Source organism: Ictalurus furcatus, chromosome 6 (genome assembly GCF_023375685.1).
Source record: "Ictalurus furcatus strain D&B chromosome 6, Billie_1.0, whole genome shotgun sequence".
Classification (NCBI taxonomy): Eukaryota; Metazoa; Chordata; class Actinopteri; order Siluriformes; family Ictaluridae; genus Ictalurus; species Ictalurus furcatus.
The window spans coordinates 17,772,488-17,784,865 of NC_071260.1; the positions used below are offsets into that span (position 1 = coordinate 17,772,488).

Below are 12,378 nucleotides of genomic sequence, written 5' to 3' on the forward strand. Positions count from 1 at the left end.
AATATGTGTACATACGTTTTAATTTAAAGCTATAAATATTTTGTTCAACGATTTCGAGATTAAACCACCTTTTGCGACATGAACAACAAGCGTAAATGCTTTAAAATATCTGAAATTATATACATTTTTACGTTTATTTTAAAGACCGAAAAACGCGTGACTTTAGAATAAAAAAAACTAATCGCGTATAAAAAGAGGAACTGGCAACAGTGGCCATTACGCCTATCACTAGCTTTGCATATCGTTGAGAGTGTGAATAGACAGCTGTTTTAACCAATGAAATAGTCCAAGACTGTTTGACGCAATCACAATAGAGCGGTGTCCACCAATCGAAGTGGACGAACAGATAGCGTAAAGTTGAGTCGTTTGTTATTTATCCTCCCCCTTTGAAAGTTTATGAAAAAGAGGGATCCCAAGACAAGGCCGGTCACGTGTTTATAGACACGAGCAGCGATTGGTTTAAACGACAAGAGAAGGCGTGGCCACGGCGGCGGCGTGGGTTCGCTTGAGTGACACAATTATAACAAGTTGGAACTGGCGGCTGAAGGGGAAGTTTGTGATATCGTTACATTGACACTTAACGAAATAAACAAAAATCGGCGTTGTTATTTTGCGTGCCTAATTCGGGGTCGGGAAAAGCGAGTAGGATTTGTATGGAAGACAATGTGAAAAGAGGGCTGTTTTGAGGAGAGTCTTTTCCTGGACGGATTTTGGCATCTGCTCATATTGCGTTTGGGATCCGCACAGAGGTGCTGGGGGACGGCGAGCTGGTACATTAATCCGGTGGCGTGGCTCTGCTGCTTCTTTTTGACTCTTCCATGAAATCGTGGGGAGTGTCAGTGGCCTCTGCAGCCTGCACCGCCGCAACAGCCGCCGCTGCTGCTGCTGCTGCTCGGAGTCTCGGCGATGATGATGAGGAAAAGAAAATGGCGGCGCGGAAACCGAGTGAAAGCGAAGAGGACTTTCCAAAGCTCACAGCTGAAGAAAGAGAATGCTTGGCTGGCGTTGACAGGTTAGATCAATCTTTTGTTCGCACTAGTTTTCATCGTTGTTTTTAAAAAGTGACACGTTCCTGTGCGGAAGTCGTTAAAAAAATATCAATTGAAGTGAGAGAACCGCCTCTGTGTTGTCCTCTGCTTGCAGCTCACTGTTTGGATTTCAGAGGCTTCATGAAGATGGCGCCAGAACGAAGGCCTTGCTGTTAAAGGTAATGTTAGCTATGCACACACAACGACCTGAAGCTGGCACTCGGCTTTTAGCACCGTGCATTCATATCTGCTGCACCGCACACACTTCTTTACTTTTCACTGGGATGCGAAAATATCATTTGTACCTAACGGCATTTTTGTTTGCAACATTTTAAATTTAACGTTACTTTTTTTTCGCCCCTGCACTGAGCTAGACACTTTTTCAGGGGATCGAGCTTGTGATTTCGTGTAGTTTTACTAGCTGGTACACTAAGCATTCAGCATGTTACATAAACATGCACCCAGTAAGTGAATTAATTGAGGATTTGGTATCTACTGAATTATTAATTTATTTTTTAAAATTAATTTAAGGGAACTGTTTCTGATGCGATGTCAGTTTGCGTGCTCTTAGCTAGTTGTGTCGCTTTGTTAAGTACTGCTGATAGCATGTGGTGGGCGCGAGATGTTAGCCACATATTAATCAGTTAACTATGTGGCGACCGGCGTTTTGCTAGCTAGCTTGACGTTGTTGCTTTTGTTCTAAAACCGTGTTATTAACTAGTATTGGTTTAATAACACGGTGTTAGTTGAACTTTCGCGTTGTAGTTAGTGAACCCGGTTAATTTGCAGGTTAGGACGGACTTGCTAACCAACTGAACCTGGTTAGTTTGCTAGCTAACCCCCCCCCCCCAGGCCACATATCTGGGTGCAGTGTTAATATAACCTGTATAACTAGCCGAAAGCTTTCTCTACGACGCACACATTTCTTTTCGCGTACATTTTTCGTGTTCGCTATTAGCATGTAGACCGCTCCCTTTTCGGGATTACTTCGATAACTACCCTGTTAGCTGGATGCTAGCTCAGTATTTGAATGCGCCATGTTATGTGTTTTTGTGTAGGGTGGCGTTAAGTTCAGACCATTTTCAAAATAAACGAGTACGGGCATTTTCACGAAGTAGCACTGCTTAGCTAGCGAGCTGGTCAGGGTTAGATTCTTAAATTACCTCCATTATTATTCGGGTATTATCATGAAAATTCTGGAAATCCAAGCCCTTGTTTGTTTAGTGAGCTGGCACTAAGGGTTTTCACTTCACATACGACATATAACTTAATGGATTTACATGACTGAATTGTAGAAGCGAAAAGAAAAAAAACCCAAACAAAATATTTGATATTGGACGTACTGGTGTGGTGTTTTGCTTTTCTCCGAGTGCTACCCCATGGTAAAAGCCTGGCCGAATACATGGGTGTTATGCGCACAAATGTCTGCTTGGTCTTAAATCTTCCTATTACTTTCCCCTGTTTCAGTTTTAGTCAGGCTAGTATGTGCCTCGTCTGGTTTTCAGAGGCCTGCCAGCTTGCATAGCTTGGTTTCCTTAAAACATTGTACAATAATAATAGTGCACGTGGCAGTGCAAAAGCTATACAACCTGGGAATCTCAGTTCGCTTATGACTTTTGGTGCATTGCATAACATACTGTAAGCAATCTTCATACAGATTGTGGGTGTTGCAGTTTTAAATATGATCTAGTTAAAAAAAACTTACAACAATAGCAGGGAATTAACTGACCATATATTAAAAAAAAATATATCCCTACACAAGCCAGTGGTGAGAATGAAAGGAAGTATTTATTCTGAAATCTTTGCACATCCTTGTGTGTGTGTGAAACCCAAAGGGAACAAACAGATCAATTCTCCTAATTTATTGTTCTTTCTGCAGGATAAGATTTCCAGACAAGTATGATTGTTTATTAATTACAATTGATTCACATGCCATTAGTGATCCGTGTGTGTGTAATATATAACATAAATAAAATCCCAGAACCCATGTTTTTCACCCTATGTATTACATACACCTGATTTTAATATAAACAAATGATTTTAACCTTTTATTATAACTTTGTTGTGATGTTGGTGCTACACAAGTTGTGTGTGTGGTCATTAGTAGGTCACCTGATTATTACATGTATCTAGACTGTATCTGTCTTAGGAGTTTGATTACTCGTGGAAGCATTACTTCTGACAATTTTTTAAATGTCTTCTATATTTTATTGTTTTGCATTTTAAATCTGGCCAGTAATTAAATTTTTTTCTAGTGGGAAATGATTTGTAAAGAGTGCTTTCTGGTGTGTCTTTTTACTGTGGAAAAGACACCAACATGTGAATTCAGACTTGCTATCAGTCAGGTCCATAAGTATTTGGACAGTGACGGGTTTCTGCCTCTGTACACCACCACAATGGATCTCAAATGAAGCCATCAGGATGTGGTTGAAGTGTAGACTTTTGGCTTTAATTCAAGGGGTTTAACAAAAATATTGCATTAACCATTTAGGAATTATTGCCATTTTTCGCCAGCTCAAAAGTAATCGGACAATTGACTGAGCAGTTTCATGTTCTGTTTCCTTGTCTATTTCATGACAAATTAAGGAGATAAAACGTCTGGTGTTGATTCAAATGTTTTTGCATTTGGTAGCTGTTAATGGGAAGTCTCAATATGTGGTCCAAAAAATCAATTATTTGGTACAGTTTTAAAATGAAGGAATGCACTGGCGAGCTCAGCGACACCAAAAGGCCTGGAAGATCACGGAAGACAACTAAAGTGGATGATCACAGAATTCTTTCCGTGGTGAAGAAAAAATGCTTCACAACATCCAGCCAAGTCAATAACACTGTGGAGGAGGTAGGCATATCATTGTCAAAGTCTACAATCAAGAGACGCCTTCTCGAATGTAAATACACGGTTTACTTCAAGATGCAACTCACTGGTAACTCTCAAGGACAGAAAGGACAGATTAGACTACTTATAAAAAACCTGAACAGTTCTGATGCAAGATTAACTTGTATTACAATGATGGAAAGAGAAAAGTATGGAGAAGGGAAGGAAAGGCTTGTGTTCCAAAGCATACCATGTCATCTGTCAAACATGTGTAGGAAGTGTTATGGCATGGGCGTGCACTGTATGGCTGCCAATGAAACTGGGACACTTGTTTATTAATGATGTGACTGCTGATAGAAGTAGCAGGATGAATTCTGAAGTTTATAGAGCTATGATTTCTACTCAGATTCAGTCAAATGCTGCAAACCTGATAGGACGGCGCTTCACATTACAGATGGATAATTACCCAGAAACCCAAAAGCAACCCAAGAGCTTCTCAAGGCAAAGAAGTTAAATGTTCTTAAATGGCAGAGTCAGTCACCTGACCTCAACCCAATTGAGCATGCGTTTCACTTGCTGAACACCAAATCGAAGGCAGAAAGACCCACAAACCATCAGCAACTGAAGGCGACAGCAGTAAAAGTCCTGGCAAAGCATCACGAGGGAGGAAACTCAGCATTTGATGATGTCCATGGGTTCCATACTTCAGGCTGTCATTGACGGCAAAGGATTTTGCATCCAAGTATTAAAAATAATTCTAATACTTATTATTCATAGTTCGTCCAATTACTTTTGAGCTTGTGAAAATAGAGGGGCCATGTATTAAATGGCTGTAATTCCTAAATGGTTAATGCAATATTTTGCTTAAACCCATTGAATTAAAGCTGAAAACTTGCACTTCAATCACATCTTGATTGCTTCATTTCAGATCCATTGTGTTGGTGTATAGAAGCAAAATTCAAAAATGGTGTCCAAATACTTATGGACCTAACTGTATATTACCTTTTAGTTATTTTCTTATGTTGATCACTTTTTTCGGAAGCTAAAATACAATGGAATTGTTCCAGACGAGTGCTTTCGGTAAAAAAAAAAATATTGACATGATGAAATTGGGTGGGACTAAAATCCCAGAGATCCTCTCTCTGGTAAGAGTTGCATGCCGCTGCCTCCCTATGTAAAACTAATCCAATCCAAATAAAGCTTTAGAAAGATATTTTTGAGAAAGACTTCACCATTTTAAATCTCTTGCATTGTCATTATTAATCACATTGACCTTAAGCTGAGTATAAGGTGGAAATGCATTTAATTTATGTTTTTGAAAAAATCTGTGGTATGTTTAACCATCTGATCGTTCACCGTGAATAACATTGACACAATATCAGCCCTAAAATACAGTGATGAAAAGTTCTTTCAGCTCTTCAGCCAGTTATGTGTTCCTTGAGTAGGCTAGTAATACTTAATCATATCATTAGATTAATCCTTATGACAGACCTTAAAGGCATAACTGTTGTCTTAGTGAATTGGTATTGACTATTCCCTGATAAAATCCCAGTGTGGTTAAGCTAGGTTCTAATGCTGAGAGAAAGGAGCAGGCTCCTGAAACAGTAGTGAATTCGAGACCGCATGAAACAGTGGTTTAAAAAAAAAAAGTGAAGGAAAAAGTATCAGTTGAGTGTGTTTGTCAAACCACTCCTTTGGTGGACACGGACTCCTCCAAACTAGCCAGCTGAAGATTAGGGGGGGAAAAAATCACCTGGTCTTTTTCCAGTCTTAAACTGTCTAGTTTGAGTGAGTTTGTGCCCATGATGGCTTCAGTTTCTTGGACCCGGATGTAGTCTTCTGTTGGAGCCCGTCCACCTCAAGGTTTGATGTGTTGTGCATTCTGAGATGCTTTTCTGTTCATCGCATTTGTAAAGGAAGCCGTAGCTCAGTGGTTAGGACATTGTCTTCTGATTGGAAGGTCGTGAGTTCAAATCCCAGCACTGCCAAGCTGCCACTGTTGGGCCCTTCAGCAAGGCCCTTAACCCTCAACCGCTCAATCTAATCTAAAAATTAGATAATTGTAAGTCACTCTGGATAAAGGTGTCTGCCAAATGCCGTAAAATGTAGCGTTCTTATTTGAGTTACTATAGACTTCCTGTCAGCTCAGACCAGTCTGGTCATTCTTCTCTGACCTCTCTCATCAACAAGGTGTTTCATGCAGAGGATTTTTTGTTTTTCACACCATTCTGTGTAAACTCTAGAGGTGTGCGTGCGTGCGTGCATGCGCAATTCCCAGATCAGCAGTTTCTGAAATACCATGCCACGCTTAAAGTCAGAGATCACACTTTTTTTTCTTCATGATATTTGATGTGAACATTAACTGAAGCTCTTGACCTGTATCTGCCTGATTTTATGCATTATGCTGCTGCCACATAATTGCCTGATTGAATAACTGCATAAATGAGAAGGTATACAGGTGTTCTTATTAAAGTGGCCAGTGAGTGTATAGTCAGGATAATCCAAAAGTAGCTGATAGCTGTTAATGTTACAGTAGTACAGGAAATTTAAACCGAGGAATCAATATAACAGTAGGGCTGTGACTAACGATTATTTTCATAATGGATTAGTTGGCTGATTTATTTTATCGATTAATCTGATGGGGGGGGGGGGCAAGCTTTCGGTACCCTTTTTTGTTTATTTATAATAAAAACCACAGACGGAGTGTTACAAATATAAACTTCAGACTAAAACTTTACACAGCTGTTTGTCCAATTATATAAGACTGAAAAGAACCCAATACATACACCAGAATATTTATTATTGATTTAGGACTGTACTTTAATTCAGTACTTTTCGTGCATCCATAAAAAATAATGCATAAATACTTATATAAACTAATAAGTCTAAGTATAAGTAGGTAAAAGGTAACATTTGACATAAACAGTAAACTGAAGAAAGTCATTGTTGGTGACTCTGGGTGTCTGCTAAAGTCAGCGGCATCACATTACGTGCGTATAATGTGCGCCGTTGACAATGAAGCGGCTTATACTTCCGGTTAGTAAAAACCTGCTAGTGTTCCTTTTGAGACGATATTACCTTTTAAAAATTAATACACTAGTCAATAGCGTGCATAGTGTAAGTGCACAGTACTTCATTCGGGACACAATTTTATTATTTACTCTCCGGAGCGTGTTTTCGGAACAGAAGTAACGTAGAGAGTAAATGTACCATGTGCCGCGCGAAGACTAACTAATTGATAATGAGATTCCTTGACAAAGATTTTCATAATCGATTTTATTGATGTTGTTGCAGCTCTGTATAACAGTATTGTAAACAAAAGCAATTGAATATTTGCAATTCAGTCTTCGGTTCAGGACAGCTGACGGTGTTTGGGGATGGTTCTTAAAAAATTTGTGGTGAGCCCTACCTGGCCTCAACCTTATTGAACACCTTTGGGATGAATTGGAGCATCGACTGGACCTCAGACCTCCTCATCCGACATCAGTGCCTAAGCTCTCTAATGCTCTTTTGGCTGAATGAGCACAAATTCCCACAGTGAGTGGAAAGCCTTCCCAGAGGAGTGGCGGTTATTATAAAAGCCAAGGGGAGGATGAACTTTGATATGGGACGTTCAGAAAGCACATATGGGCATGATGGTCAGGTGTTTACGTAGGTTTGGCCATATAGTGTACACTTACTGAGCACTTTATTAGGAACCACTGTACTAAGGGGACTTTCACATGGCAGTTTAGTCTGAAACGGAACACGGTTTGCATGAAAAATTGGAAATGTGAAGGCAGTTATGCAGATAAGGAAGCATACTGTGGTACAGAACCAGAGATTGTAATTGGCGCATAATATCTTCTGTGCATAGTAGCACCAAAGTAATAATACTAATAAAAAAAAAAAAAAATAAATAAATAAACATGGTGCGCTGCGTTGTGGTCTCCATGTACATTTGTGATTACATAAGATGAGCACAAGTGCACCGAGGTTGGATAGAATCAAGTCAGTGTGAAACCAGACCAATGCTGCAGGGGGCGCCGGGAACAATCACACTCGGATTCGGACCACAGCAAACTTGCCCAGTGTGAAAACCACCTAATACTTGGAAGGGCCTCCCTTTGCTCTCAAAACAGTCATGGATTCCACAAGATGTTGGAAACATTCCTTTGAGCTTCTGGTTCCTGTTGACATGATTGTATTATGCAATTCCTGCAGATTTTTTAGGTGCACTTTAATGCTGCAAATCTCCCTTTCTACCTCATCCCAAAGGTGTAGTATTGGATTCAGAACATTGAACTCATTGTCATGTTCATGAAACTAGTTTGAGACTTTTGCTTTGTGACATGGTGCATTATCATGCTGGAAGTAGCTAGTAGTAGATGGCAAATTGTGGCCATGAAGGTCAGCAGCAATATTCAAATAGGTTGTGGCAATCAAGCAATGATTGATTGGTATTAATGGGCTCAAAGTGTGCCAAGACAACATTCCCCACACCCTTACACCACCTCCACCAGCCTGGACTGTTGACACAAGACAGGTTGGGTCCATGGATTCCTGCTTTTGACACCAAATTCAAGTTAGTTCCCGTTATCAGTTACATTTATAGCAGCTACAAACACTTGCCTTCTCACCAGCATCCCCTTCTCTCTCTCTCTCTCTCTCTCTCTCTCTCTCTCTCTCTCTCTCTCTCTGTCCAACTCTCCACATGCTGATATTCTAGACACAATACTATTTGATTGAGTAGTCTCTGGTAACATCTTACCAGCTTTGTTCAGAAACTGGTGGGCCTACCATTAATTATTGATGTAGAGAAGGTCTATTTTAAGTGCATCAGGGCAAATAACCTTTCTAGTCTATTTACAAATCAGTAAAAAAGTGTTTTTTTTTTTTGTTTTTTTTTTGTTGTTTTTTTTAAACATACCAGTTGCCTATCCTTTTTCACTAATAATTGATTTATAATCAGTAATGGTCACTTTGAGATTGTTGCCTTGATTCATTTTGATTCTTTTTTTTTTTTAAACGAATGCATTAATCTGAATTGTCGGATTGTTACAATAATTATTACAGACTTTAAGACAGAAGGTATGACTTGAAATATATGTTCATTTGCTGTTAAATAATCAAAATGAATATTGCTAATAATTATCGCATGTTAGTAAGTAGATTAGTGTAAGCAGTAACATTAATCATCCCAGTTGCTTATGCTGAAACCTCAGATTAAAACATAATTGGGGTTTTAATGCCAGCAGTAACTTGTAAATAAGAATGAGCAGAGGTGACTTTTTTTCATTTATTAGATTAGTAATGTGTAATAAGTGCATAGTAAGCATTATCCTTGGCTATTATCTTTAAAATGCATTCCTATTATTGCCTCACTGCCACAAACACCTGCATGAATTGGGGCATGTTTCATGTATATTACATGTGTATGAGGGTAAACGGAGCATGCTGCGTACAAACCATGTGTAAATAAGGGATTAGTGGATTTGAAGTTGATTCATCAAACAAACTTGATCATCACACATTTTGATGTTATGACGGTCTAATGAATCAAATTCAGATTTGTTCATACACAGCATTGATAAATAAGGGCCAATATTCTAACAGCACGCCTACCTATTCCTTGAGTGTCATCAGGTTGGGTCATTCTGAAATGTTTGTAAAACTCTTGAAATATGACTTTTTGCTAAACTGCAGCACCTACATGTGATTTTGAGTGCTTTAAAAGCTAGTGTATTCTTTCCACAATGAATATGACCTGAATAATGTCAGAAGGGACATTTAATGAACAAAATGAAAAGGTACCGCGTCGCTTGTCTACAAATGCTTTGCAATCATTATGGTAAAATAATTAACGTCTATTGCAGTTTACATGACTGTTCATACAAACATCGAAATGGTTGTCATTTGTATGTTGTTACTCTCCACAATTTTGGAAACACCCATAGAATCTTTCTGATGTCTTCCAGGCCATTCGCTGCTATGACGCCTACATCTTGAAATCCGAAGGAAAAGTTGAGCCTGAGGTGTTTTGCCAGTTAGGCCATTTCAACCTCTTGCTAGACAATTACCCTAAAGGTGAGTCAAGATATTGTTTATTTAATCGCTTATTTTGATTTGATTATTCTCATCTCTGATCCCAGCCGCTCTGCCTGTAACAGTAATTGTGTCTTGAAATTAAAAATGTATGCCAGATGAGTCATCACTAATTACGTTCACGTTTCTGTCTTTGTTCCAGCATTATCTGCATACCAGAGGTACTACAGTTTACAGTCAGACTACTGGAAGGTGAGAAATTTTCTGTAAAGTTTCATTCAGAGCTTGTTTTGTTTGTGGTTTGTTTTAGTTCCTGGACTAGATGCATGTTGGTGCTAGTCATACAGTTTGTGTGGGAAGGCGAGCACTCCGAGATGCCATGGAGTGCTAGTGATGACATTTCTTGGTTTCCAGTGATGGAGCTTCAGGTTTGGTTGGCTGTTGATGAGCTGAACATGAGCTGGGCTTGCTCTCACGCTGTAGCTCATTTGTAGAATTCTCACTTTTAGCTTATTAGAATAAGCTCAAATCTGTACAATGCAGTATGTCAACCAGATAAAACTATTATTTTTTTCTGATCATTCTTTTTATGTGCACGTCATTGTCTAAAACCCAGCTCCCTACTAGTTTTCTTCTCTGGTTTGTAGCCTTTTCTCTTCTGTGTGATTGATGCAGATGGTATCAGCACTGTGTGTCTGCTCAGCCTGAAATGGCGCTTGCCTCATCTACTGCTCCTGCCACGGGTACTCTGTGTTCGTTGCCGTGTAAGACTGTGCTAGAAACAAGATATGTGTACTTGATAAACTGCGGTGCTGGATTGGTAGTGGCATGAATTGGTGAAATAAGTTGTGATTTTCCTGCTGCGACTGCATACATTTTAGAGAGAATTCAAAGGTTAGGGTTAGCATTTTCCATAGTGGTGACCACACTAGCTGCGCTCGACAACGAACACATCATGATGGTCTTCATCGCTCGTGGAGTCTCTTTGCTCCTCATCTTTCACCTCACCCAGAGTGCCATCACTGGTTGTTTAGTAATTAACTTAACGTGATGAGATGTTATGGAGACAAAAATATTGTTAATGTTTTCTTCCTGATTGTTACAGCTAATAACTGTGTAGACCTGCTCATTCTAATCTGAACTGTTAAGGCTGTTGCTGATAAAATCATTAGCTTAAATAATAACTTGTAATTACACTCGGCATGTAATTGAAACTCGGCACCCTATTGAAAACTGTTCACAGTATTAAGTGGGACTGAATAATCATTTGTGTTTTACTTTTTTAATTTTTTATCACTATTTTTTTTTTTTTTTTTTTTTTTTTTTTTTAAACTGATGTACCAGTTAACTTCCTGTCAGTCACCAGTCCAAGTACGGCTCTAGCAGCAAAGCTAATCATGCTGAACTACCAAATATTAAGAACATTCGCTGAAAACTCTCCAATCCCTCCATGTTCCCATGATTTATGTAGAATTTAACCAGAATCACAGACACTTCACTGAGTTGTAGTTTTCATAAAAATATTTGTAGGTATGGAAAAATCTGGGATGTTTCAGCCAAACACCACATCTATACACTGGGGGCAGTTCAGAAGGTCGGGGGTTCAAGCCCCAGCATTGCCAAGCTGCCACTGTTGGGCCCTTGAGAAAGGACCTTAGTGTTCTTTGCTCCAGGGTGTCATGGCTGACCCTGTGCTCTGACCCCAGCTTCCTAACATGCTGGGGTATGCAAAGAAAAGAATTTCACTGTGCTATAATGTATATGTGATCAATAAAGACTCGTTATCATTATAGTGCAAGGAGTCATTTTGCTCGTGGGACCAATACTTGACCGTTTTTAAACCATTTTGACTTTGAAAATTTGTTATTTACCTGATTATTTATTAATTTCAAAAAGACGTTTCATGTCAACACCATCTGTTTCTTGTGTTGAAAGTATTTTGCTTTTCCAAATGGTGATGGATGACTGGCATCTAACATGTGCAACCTCATTATTTATACCCCTAAAACAGTCAAAAGAAACAGCACTTCCTGGAGACTGAACACAAATTGAAAATAAATATGTTCACGGGTGTTATAACAACATGCTGCTCAAAAAGGCCGCAGACCTAGGGTGAGATTTTACCTGAGCGTTTTAAAAATTGTTGCTCATGTCCCTTGGTGCTATAGACAGACGGGAACGTGAAGTGAAAGAAAAGCAAATAGACATCTCTACTTCTGGCCAGCTCACTGCTTAGGGGGAGAGACCGAGAGAGGATAAAGGCGAGATGGGTTTGAAAACGGTGCTCGATGTGCCTTTTTAATCCTCACTCCTCAAAGTCATTCCCTACACACCACCTTCCTACAGACTTCCCCTAAACCACACTCAAGCATGCCACAAATGACTATTTGTTTAGATTCATTTAAAATTAAAACTATTTTTCACTGCTTTGGTTCATGTTCTCTTTGAGTTCAGTAGTCAGGTGGCACATGTAATGGTGAGAAGGTATGATATTGGTGTAAGTGTAAAAGA

At 39.3% G+C, this 12,378-nt stretch overlaps 1 protein-coding gene across 2 annotated transcripts in view; it reads left to right on the forward strand.

Annotated features, from left to right (window-relative positions):
- The first annotated feature begins 319 nt into the window (after nt 1–319).
- kdm6a (lysine (K)-specific demethylase 6A) overlaps nt 320–12,378 on the forward strand; it is a 49,438-nt gene continuing 37,379 nt past the window's right edge. For both annotated transcript variants that reach the window (XM_053626825.1, XM_053626826.1), the window contains exons 1-4: nt 320–1,012; nt 1,144–1,207; nt 9,801–9,909; nt 10,070–10,119. In XM_053626825.1, coding sequence (XP_053482800.1) covers nt 819–1,012; nt 1,144–1,207; nt 9,801–9,909; nt 10,070–10,119 — 417 coding nt within the window. In that variant the 5' untranslated portion in view covers nt 320–818. The remainder of the gene's footprint in view (nt 1,013–1,143; nt 1,208–9,800; nt 9,910–10,069; nt 10,120–12,378) is intronic.